Genomic DNA, 22,866 nt, shown 5'->3' on the forward strand with positions numbered 1-22,866 from the left:
CAATTAACAGTACCACCCTAGTAACAAGTGTACCTTTGAGCCCCTTTTAGAAGGTGCCATTTCTTTTTACGGTAGTCTATAATAAAGCAAACTGGAGAGGGTTTTTTACATTACTGAAATGAAATTGCAACAGAATTTTCTGTAAACACAGACTTCATTGATACAGAGTTGGCATCTAATAGTCAGGAAGCTCAGCAATCATGTGCGTTACTGCCCCCTTTATGAGAAATAGCACATAACAATGTTGAAATACATTTTATGTCACGTGTCTCATAATGGATGCATTCCATGCTGCTAACTACTAGACAATCTTACACATGATATACTTAAATGAGCATGAGAAAAAAAAAAACACTAGCTCTACTGGTTACAAGGCGAACAGTGTTAGATCAAGGATTTGTCTCCCTCTATCATGGTATTATAAAATGCTAGCATTTAGCAAGTAGGTCTGTTATGTCATTGTCATTTATAAGCAGTAAAGCAGCAAGCAAAGCCCTTCTAGGTGGTGGTGTTGTTCTTTTTAAAAGTCTTTTATACCCTTGTTTTGATGTTCAAACAATTCTGTTTTACTGTGTTCTCCAGCTATTTTATTTTTACTGAAGCAAGTTTTTGTGGCCATGAACAGCCTTAAATTATTAAATTATTAAGTACCAGAACAAATCAGATTTACCACAACCACAAGAAATCCATCTTTTATTGGCCTACAAAAGCTATTGAGAAAACGTTTGTGTGCTTTTAACAGATCTTTTATGCCCCGATCTTTAACATGTAAACTACAGTTCATAATGAATTCCAAGACATACATGACAAGACATTTAATCTTTTGCTTTTACTACATCAACATGTATACTGGCTGTACATAATTATAGTACACATTATAGTACTGTGAAAAGGAGTTGAATCTGTGCCAGTGTTCCCAACTTGTGACCAGGCTTAGAAGAATGTCCTGTATATAAAACAAAAACAAACAAAAAACCACAATAGTTAAACGTAGGTATAAATTAGCAAGTTTAAATAAATAAGTCTCACATTTTCACAGCAAATGGAAAAAAATAGTTGTGAGAACATAAAGGCACTCGGACAGAAACACATCAATTGCTGTGCAAGCTGCTAAATAATTCATTCTCTGTCTATCTGATTATAGCTTGTCTTGCTTGGCCAACCATCTTTTCTAACTGAATTAGACATTAGGAGAAACACGTAATGAACTTGAAGGTGAGAATAAAATTCAGTTTAGGTGGGCCATGTTCCAAATCGCACACTACTGTAGTAAATAGTATGCTTGAACTATGAATGAAATACTTAAACACTCTGCAGTGCATACAATGAGATTGTGATGTGTAACCAGGTGTAGTGTGGAAACAATGCTATCCTGTCACAATCATGATTTAAAGCACACATGGCTAAAAAATAGTAGTCAGTTAGTAGCAATAAAAATACATGGGCTGTGTAAGCAATCTGTACTGTGGCATTAAATAAAATCTCTTTACAGAGGCTTTTAGCCCCAATGCACCAAGTCGACAATGGTGCACTGGAGATAAATGCTGTGCTGCCACCTATAGAGAAGAATGTACAAAAGCATACAGGCACATAAAAGAACAGGCTTGTTTACTGATGTTATACTTATACTTGTTTTGGGCTTTAAACAGAAGTATGCTTCAGAAAATCAGTGGGCATGGCTTACATCTGTTTTTAATCACAATTCATAGCTAATTTGGGCAAATGCTTTCTCCTAAAATAAATTCTGTTCAATAGCACAGCTGGCCTTGCAAGACTTTTCTTACCTGATTCTCTTACTTATCAGACAATAATAACATAATACTCATTTCAACACCATTAAAACCCAGATCATCAGCTGAGATTATTTTGTTGTTCAAACATAAAACAACATGCTGCAGCAATGCTTCAAACCAGAAGTGCAAACATTTCAGTATGAGTCATGACATGTAACAGTCCCTTTGAACAACATCAATCAGAATAGCTGCCAACATTTGGCCCAGGATGCACATAAATAAATCCATTAAGATTTACTATGTGGTCTGCAGATTAAACCAAAAGATTTCAATATGTGAGTGAATCTTTAAGAATATCCACTGACGTCCTAAATCATAGGAAACCTCTAGCTGACCTAGACAGCACACGTGGGCTGACAGAGAGACCGTGACATGTACATGATGCATACACTCACTCTAGTTTTGTTACCCACGAGTGTGTAGCTGATCAGGACGGGGGCCGAGGTGCTTTCGTCTGTAGCACATAGCCCTGCCTATACACAGATGCACTGCCCTGGAAAACCTTTCTGTTTGCAGTGGTACTGACTGATGCTGCTTTAGGGCTGGACATGTAGTGCAGAGGACAGGCACAAATTCAGTACAAATACATACACACTATAGCCTGCTCTTTTACCTCATATATAACAAACAAAAAAATAAAATAAACAAAAATATATAAAGTAAAACTGTATTTTCGGTACATACTATAATGGGGACGTGAGGGTGCGATAATGTTTTTATTGTATGCTGCAAAAAGAAAAGTTGGTTCAGAGGCCAGAGGAAACATACGAGGGTTCTTCAAAAAGTTTCAACACTGTTTTTTAAGTGTTTCAAAAAACAAATGACATCACTTTTTTACATAGCCACCTTCCTTTGCGATGCATTTTTCCCAGCATCGTACCCTTTTTTAAAATGGCATCAGCAAAAATTTTTTTGGTTGAGCGTGTAGCCACTGATGCACTGCTGCTTTCACATCATCATCACATGAAAATCTTCTTCCCCTTAAAGCTTCTTTGAGCATCCAAAAAGGTGGAAATCAGGCACTATAAGCGCTCTCAGTCTCTCAGACACGACCAATTACTACTCCTCCCACCCTCACCTTTTACAATGAAAATATAAAAGTGCAGAAACTTTTTGAAGATCCTTCGTAACTCGGTGACTATTTTTTCAATTAGGTTTATTTATTTTCAGAAGATTAGGTCAAAGTGGATAGTAAAATGAATCAAACATTTGTGGCTCCAGGAATCCCTGTACTGAACTGTAGGTAATTTCATTTAGAAATTGTCAAATAAAACTTTACTTGCTAATTTAGTACTTGTATTGGATAGCAAGTATCAATATTATAAAGCTTATGGATCAGGCAAATAATGAATAATTTAAATTTCACTTAGTAAAGTTTTTTTTAAGTATTCATTTAGTCATTAAAAGGCCTTTTGTCTTTAAACCAACCAACTTTTAAAGAAAAGTGGGAGGATAAAAAATAACAATGACAGTGTACGTACACTTCATCTTCATAGTCTTTTGGTGGAGAGACAGCAATCACCAGGTCAATCCAGTCCTTTTAAACACAAACATTTAAACAATTCAATACAGCCCCACTTACGTAAATAATACCATTACTTTAAATAGCATTTATCACATTTCTCTAATCATGTCTTAATGAATACCCTTAAACACCAGTGCATTTCTTAGGATTCATGTTGTTATATTACAACCACAAATCAGAAAAAAACAAACAATTGGAACAGTACACAAAATGCAAATAAAAAGTGTTTCTTACACTGACTTTTATTTCACTGCAAACAGTATGAACCCAGCATATCTCAAGTTTTGTCTGGTCAACTTCAATGTATTTGTTAATAAACATCCATTCCTGCATTTCAGATCTGAATCACATTCAAAATGGGACCCTAAAGCATTTAACCCTTTTGTAATGTTGCCATTCCTTCTTACAACACTTAAAAGACGTTTTGGCACTGAAGATAGCAAGCAATAGTGTTTAAAATGTTATTTTGTCCCATTCTTCCTGTAAACACATCTTAAGGTGTGCAACAGTAAGGGGTTGTCAATGTCACAGTTTTTGTTTCAGAATTCTCCACACATTCCCTTTTGGGTACAGGTCACGACCTGGCAGGCCAGTCCAGTACCCGTGCCCTCTTGATGCTGTGAAGTCTAAGGAATCAGAGATCACAAATGTTCAGCTTAAGTTTGCACTCCTGCTCTTTGTGCACTGGAATTCTCCAGATTCCTTCAATCATTTAATGATATTATGCACTACGTTGTCAAACATTTCAACTTTCTCACACATATGTTGACAGACTGGAGATCCTCTGTCCATCTCTTCTCTTCAAAGATTTAAAATCACATAATTATTTAGTTTAAATAATGATTATTTGGAATGTGTTGCCAGCCTGTCTAGCCTATTGATTTTTTCTATCCTTTAATCACCTTTTAATTAAGGTAGATGTCAGTGTGAAACGTTAACCAAATGTTCATGTAACATCATCCTAATACATTTCTGTGTGAAGTCTCACCCCTCCACTGTTCCAGGATCGTGCTAAAGCATTTTGTCCTTCAGTTAGGGTCACATCTGTTAAAATTTTTCCATTGACTGCCATGATTTCATCACCTGCCACCACTCCACCTGAGACAGTTATGCATAAACAGCAAGCAATTACAGCCATCAATGAATAAAGCCCATATGTGCAATTACATCTGATGAATAGCTAAAGAACACAAAGCAGATAGGATCACCCTAGTAATGATTTCAATAATTTTACCATGCTTGTCTGCTGAGCCTCCTTCATAGATGGTTGAAACCACAAGTTTTCCAAGTGGAGAGTCTATTCCTCCTTCCACAGCCAGATCCAGTGGACCCTCCTGAAAAACACACCAATTAAACAAGAGATTATCTTAAGTCCCAGAGAATGATAATTCTTGATAGAATGGACTTCTGTCTGGGGTGTGTTAATGCACTGCGCCCAGTGATTGTGGGGAAAATTGGACCCACTGCAGTAGCTAAAATCTGTAAAATCTAACAATTTAATTAAATATGTCTTTAACTTTGTAGCAACAGTTTAGTAGGGGCTCTTTTTGGTCCCACATGACAGCACAAAGCAAGGTTCATAGAGATAAATTGGTGATTAAGTATCCATCCTGCACAAAGCACTGACCTAAAACCCAAAAAACAGCTTTGGCATAAATTAAAACAAAAAATTGTGAGCCAGACCTTTCAGTCTAAAGCTAATGAAAATGTCAGCATTTGGTTTATTTCTGGAAACTCACCCAGATTGATGGAAACTTACAGATTGATGGGCCTCACTAGGGAGACACCCTGGAATAGCAAACTGCTTGAAATAAAAAATAAAGGCCGCTCAGGTGGCGCAGCGGTAAAGTACGCTAGTTCACCAGAGTTGGGTTTCTAGATGCATCGTATCGAAACTCAGCTCTACCTTTCCGACTGGGTTGGGCGGCAGTATGAACAACGTTTGGCTGTTGTTCAGGGTTGGGGTAGAGTCGGAGCATAGGTCCTCATAACTGGTACAACTGCGGCCCCTGCTGGTTGACTGATGGCGCCTGCACAGGGCTGAGGAATAACATTGAGGGGGGTGTGACCCTCCGTGCGCAGTGTCTCTCGGTGTATGAACTCGGCTTGTGCAGGTGAAAAATGCAGGCTGTACTGATTGCGTGCCGGAGGGGGCGCAAGTCAGTTGAGTGGCATCCTAAGTCAGCGGCAAAGGGTCGAATGAGTATAGAGGACACAATCAGGGTAATTGGACACGATTAGAATAGGGATAAAAGTTGGGGGAAAAAAGTGGGAAAAAATATATAAAATACAAAAATTAAAATTAAAAAGATTTAATTCTCCTAACAAATGTGCACTCCCTGTGCACTATAATGCAACCCACAGTCTCAGTAGTTGGTGAAACATACTTTTGCATCCAAGTGATTGTCTTATGTAATAAAAAGCTTCTGAAAACTTTTGATGTCCTTCATGCTGCAACTGCTTTCTGTAAATGCCACCCAAGCTGTTTTTAATGGGAATTGAATCTGGAGACTGAGAAGGTAATTCCAGGATTTTGCAGAACTGATTCCTCAACCAAGCCATGATTGACTTTGAAGAGTCCTTGGGGTCAGTGTTTTGCTAAAAAGTCTGATTATCACTACGATTCAATTTTGGCGCAGTGATGATCTCTCTCAGCTTTTGTGACAGATTTGCAGTTTTCATCATTGTTGCAACACACTGTGAACACATCTGTCATCCACTGTCATAAATATAGCTGCATGGCCTTGGGGGAATGTCATAAAACCAGTGTCACTGACCACAGCCCATCGCTTAATCAAGACATACAATGTGAAACTCTGTTGCGCAAAAGAAACAGTAGAGAATGCTCAAAAAAGTAGATCTGCACAACACTATGCTGTGACATCACCAGAACGGGGGTGTTTATGCAAGAAATTTCACAAATGTATAAATGGTCTACAATTCCTCATCATCATAGCAGCTAATGAAAATGTTATTGCTTTTAAAAATTTTCTACAAGGGCACCCTCGGTTTGAAAATTGGCTTTGCCACCGGTCGGCTGGGCGCCATCTGGTGGGCACAATTGGCAGTGCCTGCAGCAGATACTAACGGGCCACCGTATCTGCAGGGTGGGGGCTGGACTATGTATGGGTGGGATCTTCATACGGTGTGTAAGGACCCTGAATGGTGGAAGAGACGCCTGTGCAACATGCAGGGGCGAGAAGAGGAGAGCTGTACACGTGTCAGAAGAGGCAACGTGCTCTCCTCAGATGCAATCAGGTATCCCTCAGCAGCGGAAGACAAATTGAGTGCAGTAATTCGGGAGGAAAATGGGGAGAAAATGCATTATAACAATGTTCTAGAAGTTATTAAACAAGTGGTTTACCGACGTGTTTGCTACCTGAATTGTCAATGAATAACTTGTAATAAACACATTAGTGTTATTAGTTAAGGCTGAGTTTTGTGTTACTATTGGAACTTTGATACAGATAAGACAACATTTTAAATAATGAGAATTTGATGTAAAAACTGAGGTAATTCAAAAGGGTTAGCAACTACAGCTAGCATACAGTATAAAGCTGATAAGAAGATGGTTACCTTTTTGATTCTCAGTAGCCGTACATCTCTACCTGCTATCTGCTCAGGGGTGAACTGGTAAAGCAAATAATTAATTAATTGGAGAGGAGAAAATAATCGATTAATTGGAGAAAAAATAAATTAAGTTAATACATCAGCTATAACAGAACAGAAAAACTAAATTTTTGGTTTTGTGCCAGAAATGGGGTGATAAAAATGTTAAGCATATACCTGGCAAAAAGTATTTAAATGCAAGTACATAAGCAGACAACTGTGTAATTTCATGGCTGTCATGATATCTGGTTATCTAACCATATATATTTGCTCCAGCCACACTCATTGCTAGACCAAATAGGCATAGTTTCGTAAAGCCTACCCAACAGAGTGCAGGCTGTTATAGGCAGTAATAGGAGGTGACAACTCTATATTAATGGTAAAAGAATGTCTAAAAAGCTCATGGTCCGGTGTCCACATTCTTTTGGCCATATAGAGTGTGTAAAACATGTTTACATGTGTAAATCTGTGTGAATATGGAGCTTAAGGTAACGGTACCTGGGGAATGGGTTTAATAGGGAAAGAAAAAGCTATTACAACAAAAAAAACCTTTCCTCCTTAGGTATTCAGATTTCAGCTTGCCATAGCTGGCATTTCTGGCAGATACTTCATCATGGATGTTAGCAAATCCTTTAAGCTTACCACAGCAAGACTGAGTTGCTCTATACTTTTAAAGATATCTCCCTATTGCAAGACCTTGTCATCTCTCTTAATAATATTCAGAACAAACCATAAGAAATTGCACAAAACTATTAACTGGATAACAGCTAGGATTCTCAGCTCATGTTTCTGACCTGACTGGATTATCGTATTCCTCATCTACAACATGAGGAAAATTTGACTAGTTTTTTTTCCCCAAAAGGCATTGAAATTTATGTCTTTCAAAACGCTAGTTTCTTGTTTTCTTGGGGTTTGAGTCTGACCACTCTCTAATCAGGTATTAGCATATCTACCATTTGCCACTGATTTAAAATACAGCTGCATACCATGGTTATATACAAGCGCAAACAATGTTCTATACTTCCTACTTATAATAGGCTACAGGTTTGGATCAGCTTTACCTACCCATCAGCACATAATAAAGACAATGGTACATGTTCTTCTCTTTCAACCAGATAGTAGAATTAACCCTTTCTGTCTGTTTGAACAGCTGAGTGTTTAACTGTCATTAAATGATGACTTAAGTCCCATCTTTTTACTGAATAAAACTAATAATGTTTAAAATACTCCTCATTAGGGTTTTAGCTGGCTGTGTCCTAATCTGTTATGTATCAACTAATACTAAAATAATGTTCACTGAGGAAAACACAAATCACTTTTGTAAGTCACTCTGGATTAGAGCATGTGTTAAATGCTCAGAGACTATCAGTTTTTTAAACAGGCAAAACACTTCAGCATAACAGTACCATGGAATAAGGATCAAAGTTGTCCACATATTTCTGGAATCCCTGTACAAACACATAGAAACAGTTAGGTTTTGTCCATTATGAATAAAGCTGCAAAAGTTTAAATAGGTAAAACACAGACAGGTGTACTGATTTTTATAATGAAAGGTCACATTATGAAGACTAAAATACATTTAATGTAGTTACACTTAATACAAAGAAAAAATACACTTGACAACCCCTTACCTTTTCAGTATTTGAAAAAAAGCACTACTATTGTACGCCTGGGCCCAGATTTACAAAGGGTTTAGTAATGGCAAGGTGGTTTACTAAAAGGCTCTGCAGAGAATCGACTGAAAAAATTAAAATGACATTGATTCCCCACAGCTTCCAAGAAATTAATAAAATAAAAAAATAAAAAATAAAAATATATATATACAGTATATATATATATATATATATATATATATATATATAAATAAATAAACCTCCGTCCTACATTATATAAAATGTTTCTATAAACTATGATCTTTTTTTGCTCTGTGTGCAGCTTGATATAGACTATGTGTGTATGTGTTCATTTGAATTGCGTTGCCTCACACTTTAGATTTTGATTTAGATGGCACCCCCTTACATAAAACATCCTCTCCTGCACCTGATGTTTAGTGTTTTGGCTGTCTGTCTGTCACATGAGGGTATAAAACACAAGATAAATGTCATTTTAAGAATAGAGATTGCATAGGTAAATGAATTCATCTGAAGGGCAGGGTACAAATACGACGTCCATTTCGCAACCTGACTGGAGTTATTGATGCATAAATAAAACTAGAGGAAAAAAAAAAACAGGTAGACATGCAGAATGTTCTACCAACAGGCCAAAATGTTGCAGACATTCAAAATAAAACCACACAAAACATGAGTTCCTTATGTTTACTGATTCCCAATTTAATAGCAATGTCAGATTCCCCATATACACTGATCAGACAAAACATTATGACCACCTCCTTGTTTTTACACTCACTGTCCATTTTATCAGCTCCACTTACCATATACCTCAAATCAGCTATAAAAGTATGTAAGTGTATGTAAACTTTTGTAAACTTGTTTTTAGCTATTTGTTCCAAGGAATAAGGTTCAATGGGTTCCTAATGGGTTTAAAAAGTGTTGTAATTTTATTTATGTATTTTCTCACATTTCCTCCCAATTTAGCATAGTCAATTTGTCTTCCGCTGTTGGGGGATCCCTAATTGCAGTCGAGGTGGGTATATTGCACGCCTCCTCCGACCCACGCAGCCCTTAGCGGAACCATTTTTCACCTATGCACTCTGCACAGGCGCCTCTGGATGGCGCCCAGCCGACCAGTGGCAACGCTGAGTTTCGAACCGAGGAGTTCAGAATCTCGGTGCTGGTGTGCTAGCGGAATATCTCGTTGCGCAACCTGAGCGCCTTAGTGTTGTATTTTTTTTAAGTTGTTTTGTGGCTCTATGTGCTGAGACAATAATGACAAAAATGCTATACACCTCACTGTTCAGAACAAACTGAATACAATGAAAGGTTACACTTTTAACTAGGATAAAAAAAGAAAGAAAAGAACAGACAGCCTTTAAAGCACTCAGCAGAAGATGTGAATCTTGAAACATGCTGTATAACAAATACGTTTACAATTACAGAAAAACTACTAAACTAATTAGAAGTTTAAAAAAAGTGTCATCAGTGTCATCATCTATATATGCCTTGCAAAGACAAATAAAAATGATGAATAATGACTTATCATTCCCCATCACCAGATGCCAAAGATAGAGCAGCAGGCAGACAACACACACAGATGAAATAGCAAAAGGCACCAGTCAGTGGTCTTTGATTACTTGTTTCTTCTTGGATTTAAAGGATGTGTTGTACACCACCATCCTCTTAAGCATCTGTGGCGACTACAACAAAGAACCAGTGGTAGGTCAGTAATAAAAAACACAAATCTTCCATTCCATTCTCTGTGCTGCATGAAATGTATGTCTCATTAAATACCCTTTTCACTGAGCGCGCTTGTGTTCTCTACTGGCCTATTTTTCAGTCACTATTGGTATCATTTTTTTCAGTATTTGTAGCTATATATACAACCCCAAATCAGAAAAAGTCTGGACAGTATGGAAAATGCAAAAAGGAAAAAATAAACAAATAAAGAAGAATAAAGTGTTTCATTCTACTATTAAATTGTTTGAACCCAAGATATTAATTTTATTTGAAATGCAAAAATTTTTTTTTATATGTTTTGTACATATTGTACTGCAATTAAATTAAAAGTAAAAGTAAATGTAAGTTTTTTATTTATGCATTTTCTCCCCTTTTTCCTCCCTTTTCAGCGCGTCCAGTTGCCCGATTGTGTCATGCTTCCTCTCCACCAATGCCGATCCCTGCTGATTGAGGAGAACAAAGCTAACCCACGCCCCCTTCGACACGTGGGCAGCAGCCGTATGCATCTTGTCACCTACACTTTGACGACTGCAATGCGGATCAGCACTGTGTACGGAGAGACACACCCTGACAGCACTCTTTTTCTGTCTCTGTGCAGGCGCCATTAATCAGCCAGCAGAGGTTGTAATTGCATTAGTTATGAGAGAGTCCCTATCTGGCTTTTTTTTTTAATATCCCACCAACACTGGGTTTTTTTTATTTGCATTTTCCATACGGTCCCAACTTTTTCTTATTTGTGATTGAAGCATTTACTTGTCTAATGCAGTTAAACTCTTATTTATTTATATGAAAGTAGCCTCTTATCTTCACCCATGCTATTAATAACTTAGAAACCTAATAGATTTTACTTTAGTAGAACAGGATGTAGTGGTACCGAAAGAGTTTCTACTTACTCAGGTAAACTTGATAAAGCATTTTAATAGAGTATCTTGGTATATACACACAATATTTTAATAACTTTTTAATCACTCAGGTAATGTTATAGCACAATATTAATGGGAATATTCTTCAGATATATTCAGGTAACCTCAGAGATATTAACTGCATGCAGGTATTTTTTTATATACTGGCTGCAATGAAAATAAATTTACATATTGAATGTCTGGTTATAAAGAACTTTTTTGTATCTTTGGATGTATCTTTTCTACTTACCATGCCAATTAAAAAATTTAACTCAAGATGACACTTGGGAGCTTTTTTATGTCAACAATAGCATAAAATGTGGTAGTAAAAATTTGCATATTTTTTTGCCCGATTCAACTTGTCAACTTGTTAGGAGCTGAAATGTTTAGAGCTGAAAAGAGAGGAAACTCCAAATCAGTTATAAAATCAAAATGTATGTCAACTTTTAGCTGTATATTTTCAACTATTTGTTCCAAGGAATAAGGTTCAATGGTTTCCTAATACCAAGTTCACACTACACGACTTTCCAAGTCGTCAGGTCGCTGTACAGTTCACACTACTACTGGATCTCTTGTAATCGGTGTGGCTTTCACACTACATGACTGATCGGCAATAGGGGGTTTCACACTACACCATCTATCACCAACTGGAATCGCAGGCGAGCTTCTCTGGTCTCACAAACTACATTTTGTCACGAAAACAAACGTGAGAAGTGATGAGGGGTTTAATGATACCACGTCCAAAAATGCACGTCAACAAGTAGCGAGCGATCAAAGTTTGTGTGCTGATGTGCAGCGTAAAGTCAAGGAGAAAAAATAAATGAATCTGAGTGGATTGGGCTACGCGAACAGCATGGATTGTTCTATAGTGAGTTGGAGGTTAATAAATATTTTTTTGCAATGCAACGTTGGTGTTTTGTTTTGTAGAGAACGATAAAGTCAGAAATACTGTAAAACTTATGTGTGTGCCAATGTATTCTGATATACACTATATTATGCCCCTGTCCCACCTCCCCTGCGTTTCCCCTCACACCGTATCTTGCGTTCTCACTGGCTGTTCAACACCGCACTCATTGCCAGTCGGGCAACTCAGATCCAGATATTTGACAAGCTAGATATCTCTCTTCGGTTGCCGGATCGAGTTGTTGAGTAGTTCACACATAGCGATTGAGAGCCAAGTTTCAATCGCCGAGCAAATGCTGAGTTGCTCCCGAGCCGGCAAATCTAGCGCCGACCAGTCGGCGAGCAAAAATCATGTAGTGTAAACTAGGCTTAACAGCTTGTTTCAAGACACAGTGTAAATGTAATTTTTTTGTTGTTTTGTGGCTTCTGATGTATCTTTTCTACTTAAGCTGCCAATTAAAAAATTTAACTCTGAACTCAGCCATAACAGAGAGGCTTATCTTCAGTCTGTCTTGCAGTGTTTGTAGTCTGTTGCTGACAAACCTAATGAAGATAATAATTAAAAATCCATTAACATGATATCAGAGATGTTTAGCGTAGAAAGAAATACCACACCTGGCAATAGGTGTCTCCTGCAAGCCTAAATGTGCAATTTTCAGACTAAATCACATTTTTGTTTGTTTGTTGTTGACACTGTATTTTAATGTGACTTGACTAAATTTCTTATTTTTACTCTGAGATTCTAGCCTGAAAAATCCTCAACTGTACTCCCAATGTACAGCCCAACCAATACTATAAGCATGCACAAACACACACCAGCTTGTACTTACAGTGGGTTCTGGTCGTAATACTGGTCTGTATGAGGAGTGAGACTGGGGCAGCATAACTGGTTTTGAAATGACTTGATTCCCCTGTCTCCTCTGGACAGGAGGACTGGGAGCTATTTGCTACAGAATGACCACAATGCATGGTACATTAATGAGATAATATTTAGAGTGATATGTCCAACAAGTAATAATCACACTAATAGATATATCATGTGCATACAAGTGGTTGACAATGCAAATGAACAAGATTGTAAAATCCTATATAAGTAAAAATCATGCATGCACAGAACACCCCAGGCACACATCAATCTTTGTTCAAAGGAGAAATGGTAGGGCTCACCAGTGGACTGCTGGATGTTGATATTCTGCTAGCATGAGAAGTGTTTCTCATAACCTAGACCATATTGACAAAATTTCAAATAGAGAAATTCCAGATTGTGACACAACTGGTGCATGACAGCAGCTGTAACACAACTAATCAATCATTTATATCTCAAAGCACAAGCAATACCACACAATCTATACTATCATGAAAAAGTAATAGCACCACATACTGTACTAATGCTCAACTAAATCATGCAATCTAAACAGGCAACCCACAAACCAATCACACAACCTCATATAAATCCATTCAATCATAGTGGCTCCATTGCTACATGGAGTTTCCACTTATGTTTAATGGATTGCTTTGCTACCTGTGCACTGCCAGGATAAGACGGTTCATTGTAGCCATTTTTCTGGTAGCCACCTCGTTGTCTGTAGCTACTGTCTTCCCACTCCCTCCTATGTTCATTGGGGATGTGGGATTGTTGGTAGCTAGAAGGGAAGTTTTGGTACATTGTGTGCTGGGGTGGAGGAGGTGGTGGAGGAGGTGGTGGAGGAGGATAGGGAGGAGGTGGTGGTGGAGGTGGTGGTTGAGAAGAAGATGGAGCCCAGGAAGCTTGAGGATGAGCTTGAGAGGCAGGAGTTGGCCGAGTGATCAAAGGAGGTCCTTTAGAAGCGAGTGGAGAAGGTGTGCGCTGTGGTCGTGGGGAGGCTGAAGGATGGGCGGGGGTAAAAGAGGGCCTCGGGGAAGGATGTGCAGATGTAAGGTAGAAGTGGGATGAGGGTGGGGGAAGTGGTAAAGGTGGTGGGGGTTGAATGGAGGTGGGCGGAGTAGGGGCCAGCTTTTTTAGAGGCTGCCTTAGACTCTGGTCCACCTCATCCAGGTTGATGTCATCCAGGTCGGTGGTAGCAAGCTGAAAACCTCCAGGGAATCTTTTCACAGTGGATACTGGAGAGCGAGACGGACTCATCTGCACAAAACACTTCATCTGCTAAGAATTTGAACCTTAAATGCCTCTGTATCACTGTACACAGCCTCATACATAGCCTTTTCCACAGACATGATGCCAGTGCTGGTGCCAGTATAGGAATACGTATTTTGTAACTTGTTTTTACCATAGTTTGCTATTGAGCTGTTTTAGCATTATCAATTAAGCTTGTTGTAACTGCCAGTAGCATGCCTTTTTTTCTAACCCTAATTCATGCTGCAATTTTTAGTGCTGCTTTTTTTTTACCCCAAAAGTATTCTTTAAAACCATAACTGTATCACTTTTTTATTTTTATTTATTTTTTTATTTTTATATTTTTAGTTTTTCCATGTACTTATTTATTTAAAATTTTTGCATTTAACTAGCCTTTATTATTTTCCTTATAATTACTGGAACATTGTTTTTCTATAATGATATGCTTCACATAATTATAATTGCTTTATTCAATATTTTTGTAGTTATTATTTGTTAAATGTCACTATTCTTGTTTACTCTTGTGTGGTGTGTGGTGTGGTGGATCTGGAGCAACCCAGTAACAGTGTGTGAGGCAGGAAGAAACCCTGGAGATGGCACAAATCGTATTGTAGGTGACCACATACCTATTGAATTATTTAAGTATGCCTAAGGAAAACTCAGAACAGTCAATCCACCCACTTAATTTTTCATTGAAAGATGGGAGTACCAAAAAAATATGTGTTAAAAACTCCTCACAATCGCCGCTCAGGTGGCGCAGAGGTAAAATACGCTAGCACACCAGAGTTTGTTTGTTTGTTTATTAGGATTTTAACGTCATGTTTTACACTTTGGTGACATTCATGACAGGAACGGTAGTAACTCATTACACAAGGTTTATCAGTTCAGGTTATATCAAACACGATCATGGACAATTTAATATCTCCAATTCACCTCACTTGCATGTCTTTGGACTGTAGGAGGAAACGGGAGCACCTGGAGTAAACCCACGCAGACACGGGGAAAACATGCAAACAGCACACCAGAGCTGGGACTTCGAATACAACATATCAAATCTCAGCTCTGCCATCTGGCTGGACTGGGCGGCTACATGAACAATGTTTGGCTATTGTTCATACAGGGACCTCATAACTGATGCAATTTTGACCTCTGCTGGCTGGTTGATGGCGTCTGCACAGAGTAGAGGGATAATGCTGATCAGGGTGTGGCTCTCTGTGCACAGGGCTGATTTGCATATGAACTCAGGTGCAGGTAAAATGTTAGCAGACACTTTTATCCAAAGCGGCTTACAGTTGTAACCATATACAATCCAGGCAATTAAGGGTTAAGGGCCTTGCTCAGTAGCCCAAAGCTTGAATAAGTGACCTTCTGATTACTGGTCTAGTTCCTTACCCACTGAGCTACCACTGCCCTATCCCTGGAGCCCTGGAGATGTTCTGCCACCACATAACTTGCTACATCATCAAGTTGCCCATTGGTAGTATTATTACTATTTTTTTTATTATTGTTATTATTATTAGTAGTAGTATCGCTTATTTAATGTTTATGTTCATATTTGTATACTTTCTATTACAATCTCTTTGTTTATACAGTTAAGTTATATAATTTCATTGACATTTGGTGAATATAGTGTAGTGAATAATTCAAGTACTTACCCTCACTACCTAGCATTCACCAAAAGAGAATGGGTTCACTCATGACTTATTTCTCATTATTTTTTTCTTTATGCATTAAAGGAAGTTTTTCACTGTACTGTTGCCACTGGCTTGCACATTTCTAACATAGTTACTTCTTGACAGGTGTTATACTGTTCATTGTTATTTTCAGTTGTTATTTTTGAAAGGGAAATTAAAAAATAATACTTTCTTATTCACATAGTGCCGTCTACAAATCTGTTTAAAGCATGGTATGTCATATGGGCATTTGTGACACAGATCAGTGGTTTAATTTTTGTTTCAGCACATAAAAGTTCATGAACTAAATATGAGCCCATATTTCTGGACTAAGCACACAACCTCACTAAAAAGGTCTAGTACTTAAGTACTTCCACTTATTCGTAAAGAGACAAATGACTGAAGGTTTTTATGCAAACCAGTCATTAGCAACACCTGATTTAATTTGCTTTAAGAATAAATTCCAGCATAGTTCAGCTGCAACATTTTGTTCCCCTCAGAAACTAGTGCCTATTTGTTTTGTTTAATTAGTGGCTCAGTGGCCAAAGCTCTAATATCAAAATCTAATCTAAAATAACCTGCACCCTATCAGTGGAAGAAGGCTAACCCTGCACTGCAACCCAACTAAATTCTGGACAATTAACTGCTTAGACTTTTTATAAATAAGCAGCATTCTCTAATGACTGAGAATCCATAGTAACCACAAAGTTCTTAAATCTTAAGACAGATGAAGCAAAAATAAACTGCATCTGCCCTGAGCCACACAAGCTTTTACCTCAGAAGAGTCATTCTCCACTGAGGAGATCTGCTCCAGTCTAGTCTGGCAGAGCCTCTCCACCCAGTGCTGCACCTTCTCAGACTCCTCAAGATCCTCCCGCTCAGTCTCTGTTACCTGTTCACACCAGCACAGCCATGCTAAAACACTGCCAGGCCTGTTTGGCTAATCTTTACAAACAACTGACTTTCTTCATAAAAACAATATTATTTTACCAATGTGGCCCCTAATTAGAGACACGTCCACAACATTGATAAAACAACAGAAAAACAAAACTCAAGAAATCAAACAGCAAAACACTAGGCTTAATATTGTACCTCTTGCAAAAGTCGATTAATTTTCATCTGCTTCTCCCGCTCCAATATCTCTTCTTTCTCTTTGGCCAACTTTATCTCAAACTCCATTTCTTTTTTATTCTTTCGTTCTGTTGGAAGCGTGTCTGTCTTGGACAACTTCTTTTTCTTCTTTTTGGTGTCTTTTCCTTTCTAGGTGTATTGTATGGTAATTGTTTTATATGCACATAAATGTAATACCAACAATAAAAGCGACACCATTCAAACACAACACAAAAATCCAAAAGGTTGCCACAATGTCATGCCAGTATGATACTTTTATTCATTTACTTTTGCTAAATGCAGGCTATGCTCAGACAGCAGGACAAATTAGATTCATTTTTCACATCCAGCGTTTAGTCTGATTAAATTAACATGATATTTCAAGTGACCAAAGTAGATTTGTCTGTCTCGACTGTAATCCCTTTTGCCCGAGTATCCAGACTATTTGATGTTATAATGCAAGCATGTGCTTAGTGATAAGCATGGCACTTATTTATAGTTTATACTTCTTTTAGATTTATTTGATCGATTTGCAAAACAAACAGGAACCCTCTCACTAAACCTTTGTTTGGCAAAAACTCCCATCCCTCAGCTAAGGTTCTAGTAGATGTTGACACAATCTAAACCATATATTAATCATGCAACCCAAATATTTATTTATTATTTTTAATTTTCTATTTTTTTTGTATTTTTTTCCATTTCCCCCCCCAATTTTCTCCCCTAATCTAGTCGTGTCCAATTACCCTGATTGCGTCCTCCATACTAATTCGACCCTTTACCGCTGACTGAGGACACCTCTCAACTGACATACGCCCACCTCCGGCAAGTACAGTCAGTACAGACTGCATTTTTCACCTGCACGAGTCAAGTTCATACATCGACGGGCACTGTGTACGGAGGGCCACACCCCCATCAGCATTGTTCCTCAGCCCTGGGCAGGCGCCAGCAGGGGCCGCAGTTGCACCAGTTATGAGGACCTATGATCCAACTTTTTACCCCTAACCCTATGAACAACAGCCAATCGTTGTTCATGCAGCCGCCAAGCCCAGTCGGAAGACAGAGCTGAGATTCGATACGATGTATTCGAAACCCAACTCTGGTGTGCTAGCGTACTTATTTACCGCTGCGCCACCTGAGCGGCCCAAATATTTATTATTATAAGAATTATAAATTATTATCACTCTTATTGAGAATATATTAAATAACCTATTTAAAAAGTGCTGACTCAAATGCCAACTCACTAACTGGCTGTCTTTTATTAATTAGTTTTTTCCCACATTGTCCTAACAGTCTGTGTTTCATTTGTATCAATTATACACTTAACTAAACAACAAGCGGGAGGCATTTGTCTCCCACATTTACTTACATTTGCTGACATTTACTTATAAAACCCATGTCTGCATCCAGAACAACAAACCTTCCTATAAATAAATGTCATTAATTTTTATCATACAGCAATACAGCCTTCTTAAAAACAAATACATCGCACCTGTTCAAGGCTTCTTATCTGTTTTGTTAAGCTGCTGAGATGAACTTGGCAAATAACATACAAACTGCCTGTCTGAACAAAGCCTCATAATTCAACAAGAGAGTAAGTCTGCAATTGTCTGTTAAATAAATCACTGCACTCCATTCCAGCACACCAAGTACCTTTCTAAGCGTGGGCAACTTTCCTTCATACCGGTAAAACCAGTTGCGAGCTATAAAAATGTAAAAACTGTTAAATGTGTTGAGCCTTCCATGTTTAAATGCACCAGCCACCAATAAATGAGCCAACCAAACAGGTGAAAGTAAAACCACATGCCATTAGCACCCTCTCTTTTTCCCCTGGTGTTTTGTAAAAGGAGGAGAGAAAAGGAAGGGGTTGTAAAAGAAAATTTGTTACATGCAGCATGTGGAGCATCACAGTTTAGCTGTAACTCACATCTCTGCTCTCATTTTCTTCCTCATCACTGTCAGCTTCAGCAGCTGTATGGATCAAGGGCAAGCCACAGCACACCACACACAGACAAATAGAGGGGAAAAAAGAGAAGGAAAGAAATAGAAAGACATTGCATTCATTAAGACTGAATGCACGTATGAACATGCACCAGCGTATATGCTTTGAACATACTGTATATCAGTTCAGAGTAGTAAGGTTTTAGTAAAATGTCTTCATACTCATGCATGTTAGGAGGGGCATCACTGGCTATATTTTAGCATCTTTGTAAAGATTGTACCTGAACTTTTGGGCTTGGATGGAGGAGGTGAACAGGATGGAGGTGGAGAAGGAGAACGTGATATGGTTTTGGACTTTTCTCTTGAACCCCAATCCTCCTCCCAGTCCTTGTTGTGCTTTTTCTCTTCTGCCTCAATCCTATAACACATACATAGACATGAAATAAGTAATATGATCTTAGACAGACTGAAAATTTAACTACATAACATAAAAAACCTTCAGTCAAGCTTCAATGCCTACATGCAGATTTAGTGGGTGTAAGACAATCAACAAGCTGCATAATCATGTTAAATGAGTACTATACAGGTATCATGGTCATGAAATTAATTATTTAATATTACACAATATGGACTCAAGAATGTGGACAACTGACCTTGTTTGACAGCTTACTCCAAAATGTTTATGGCTATGTCAGAGTCAGAGTTTTAGAAAGGTTTATTTATTTATTTATTTGGATTTTAACGTCATATTTTACACACTTTGGTTACATTCATGACAGAAACAGTAGTTACTCGTTACACAAGATTCATCAGTTTACAAGTTTTAATGTCAAACACAGTCATGGACAATTTTATATCTCCAATTTTCCTCACTTGCATGTCTTTGGATTGTGGGAGGAAACCGGAGCTCCTGGAGGAAACCCACGCAGACATGGGGAGAACATGCAAACTCCACACAGAAAGAACCCGGACTGCCCCACCTGGGGATCGAACCCAGGACCTTCTTGCTGTGAGGTGACTACCCACTGAGCCACCGTTTTAGAAAGGTGGAATTTAGTCAATAAAGTAGTCAATAAATTATGTGTGAAATCATGTAGTGATGTTAGACAATTCACTTAAAATCATTATTCATTCCAAAGGTGTTCAGTGGAGGTGACGTCACAAGAAAGTGTGGTTTGTGAAATCCTTTATTTGTTTGTTTATTAGGATTTTAAAGTCATACTTTACACACTTTGGTTACATTCATGACAGAAACAGTAGTTACTCGTTACACAAGATTCATCAGTTTACTAGTTTTAATGTCAAACACAGTCATGGACAATTTAGTGTCTCCAATTTTGCATGTCTTTGGACTGTGTGAGGAAACCACACAGAAAGGACCCGGACCACCCCACCTGCGGATCAAACCCAGGACCTTCTTGCTGTGAGGCGAGTATAAAAAACCGAGATTGTAAAGCCTGAAGCACTTTTTTAAAACAAAGTGTTTATCACTGTATCATCACCTTTTCTAATAATTTTACTTTTCAGTGGTTTGGGACCTGAGGATACTAACTGTTGCAGTATTGCAGTGGACGTTTTGGAGATTGTTACTTAATACAAGACTTGGGCAGCTCAAATACGTTAGACCTTTCTCCATCTACCATACATAATATTACAAAAAAAGATTCTGGGAATCTTAATCTATAAAGGGCAAGGCCAGAAACCACTGTTAAATGTGCATTACCTCAATGCTCAAAGGATTGCATGAGTAACCCTCATGTTACTTTGATAAATGAGTTTGGTAGTATTTCAGAACACTTGTCACTGTACACAAAAAAGGCAGGCTAAACCGTCATTATGCAAAGAGAAAGCCATCCATCAATTCTATGCCGAAACGCTGCCAAGTTATCTGGCCCGGGCTCATCTCAAATAGACTGAAAGATAGTGGATACGTGTTCTGTGTTCAGATTAGTCCATGTTTCAGCTTCTTATCAGGAAAAACGGATGCTGAGTTCACTGTACCAAAGACAAAAGGGACCATCCAAACTGTTATCAGCAAAAGCTGCACAAGCATTAAGCATAACTAATGGTATGGGAGTGCATCAGTGTTCATTGCACTTCTTATTGACATGGAGGCGTATATTTGGATTTTAGAGAGACATATGCGGTCATTAAGGTGACATCTTTCCTGGGAAGTTCATGGTTATGTCAGTAAGCAAGAACCTCAGTTACCAAATAAATAGAAAGTCAGAAAATCAGACAGGTGATGTAACACAGTGGTAAACATGTCTCTGTCCTTTAGAAGTGTTGCTGACATCAAATTCAAAATGTGTTTACACTTACAAAATACAATAAAGTTGGTCAGTGAAAACACTGGAAATCTTTTCTTTTTACTTTTGTCAGTTAAATAAAGGTTCAAGAGAATTATCAGATGACATTACATTACTATTAAGATGAGTAATAAATGAGGGTCTAGGGCAGGGGTGGGCAATTAAATTTTGCAAGGGGCCACATAAGAAACTGGGACTGTTGTGGAGGGCCAGACCAAAAGGCTGATCTTAATTTTGGTCAATATTAACTTTATCTCTGGATGAAGGCAGTAAATCGTATGTTTTTAATAAGCTGTTACTGGAAGAATAGTGTTACAATCAGACAATGAAAATGAGAAGCAGGCAGAGTAAAAACATCAACATCATTGAACTATTAAATCAACTCTCTTGATGCATGCTTAATAATCCAGGTACACAAATCCACAAAATTGAATCAGTTCATCTGGACACAAGTTTGTTATTAAATCAACTTTCACAAAAAACGATTTGTACAAAATGTGCAGATTTTAAACTTTACACTTTAGGGTACTTTAGGGTGCTATTTCTATTTTTTTTGCAGTCTAATTACCTCATTTGCTGTTTTTCAGTCCTTTGTTAATGTTTAATATTATTTCTAGATTCCACAAGACTGGTCTTGACTGCTCCAGTCCTCCAGTATTTCTAATTACCACTGACCACATGCGGGCCAGTTAAAGACATCCAACGGGCCGGATGTGGCCCAGGGGCAATACAACGCCCAGGTGTGGTCTGGGGTCAACCAGAGCTCAAGTCTGACTTGTTCTCCACATGTTCAATCTATTCAAACAGGTGGACTGACTAGTCTGAGTTGCCCCTAGTTGTTAAAGAGGAAACAAAAGAGTGTGTGGCTATGCATTTGACTTTTTGTGATATAGATTAATTTATAGAAACTGGAAAAGATGGGGTTGTTTCTTTCGGATCTTAACACCATGGTTACACTGGGATTATATTCATGGCAGGATATGTTATTCTTTTGGCCCTAATATATTTGATTTGAGTTTTTTGGAGCTGTTCTTAACTTGAGATTTTAGATATGTAATTTCAGTGAGGTGTTTGTAAGAAATCTGAGCACTTTTCAGGCATTTTCTTATTTAAATGTTAATTTCATGGATTTCAGTATTTGAAGTATTTGTCGGGTGAGCTTGTATCTGGGGCATTCGATTAAAAGATGTGTCATGGACAGGGGTGTGTGGCATGTCTCGTGTATTGTGAGTCAGCATAGATTAAACCAATTTTATTTTGTGAGACAGACGTAAGGCAAATTTTTTTCACAAGGTTTTTTGATTCCAACACATAAGAAACATACCTTTGCATCTCCTTCCGGTATCGTTCCTCTTCCTCTGCAGTTTTTTGAGATATCTCCATCTTTCTTCTGCAAGAAAACATCATAAAATAACAGGATTTTTTACTAAATGTAGGTAGTACCAAAATAAAACATCAACAATAAGAAAAAATTGCATCTTCTAACAACCAGGCGTGGGCAATTTAAATGTAAAATTAAGAAAATTACTCTTGCAGCTGGAGATTAACCATGACACACGGATCTGGCACACACATTTATGATAATATGAGACAGATGGGTGCTGAATTCATGCAAATTCGTATGCTTAATAACATTAC

General features: G+C 38.0%; 1 protein-coding gene across 1 annotated transcript in view; it reads right to left on the minus strand.

Annotated features, from left to right (window-relative positions):
* Positions 1–696: 696 nt before the first annotated feature.
* ush1c (Usher syndrome 1C) overlaps positions 697–22,866 on the minus strand; it is a 38,420-nt gene continuing 16,250 nt past the window's right edge. The window contains exons 13-22 of the mRNA XM_063001456.1: positions 22,553–22,618; positions 19,201–19,337; positions 18,906–18,949; positions 8,334–8,375; positions 6,895–6,948; positions 4,553–4,652; positions 4,307–4,416; positions 3,275–3,330; positions 2,207–2,335; positions 697–946 (exon numbers count right to left, since the gene is read on the minus strand). Coding sequence (XP_062857526.1) covers positions 2,221–2,335; positions 3,275–3,330; positions 4,307–4,416; positions 4,553–4,652; positions 6,895–6,948; positions 8,334–8,375; positions 18,906–18,949; positions 19,201–19,337; positions 22,553–22,618 — 724 coding nt within the window. The 3' untranslated portion in view covers positions 697–946; positions 2,207–2,220. The remainder of the gene's footprint in view (positions 947–2,206; positions 2,336–3,274; positions 3,331–4,306; positions 4,417–4,552; positions 4,653–6,894; positions 6,949–8,333; positions 8,376–18,905; positions 18,950–19,200; positions 19,338–22,552; positions 22,619–22,866) is intronic.

Source organism: Trichomycterus rosablanca, chromosome 1, assembly GCF_030014385.1.
Source record: "Trichomycterus rosablanca isolate fTriRos1 chromosome 1, fTriRos1.hap1, whole genome shotgun sequence".
NCBI lineage: Eukaryota > Metazoa > Chordata > Actinopteri > Siluriformes > Trichomycteridae > Trichomycterus > Trichomycterus rosablanca.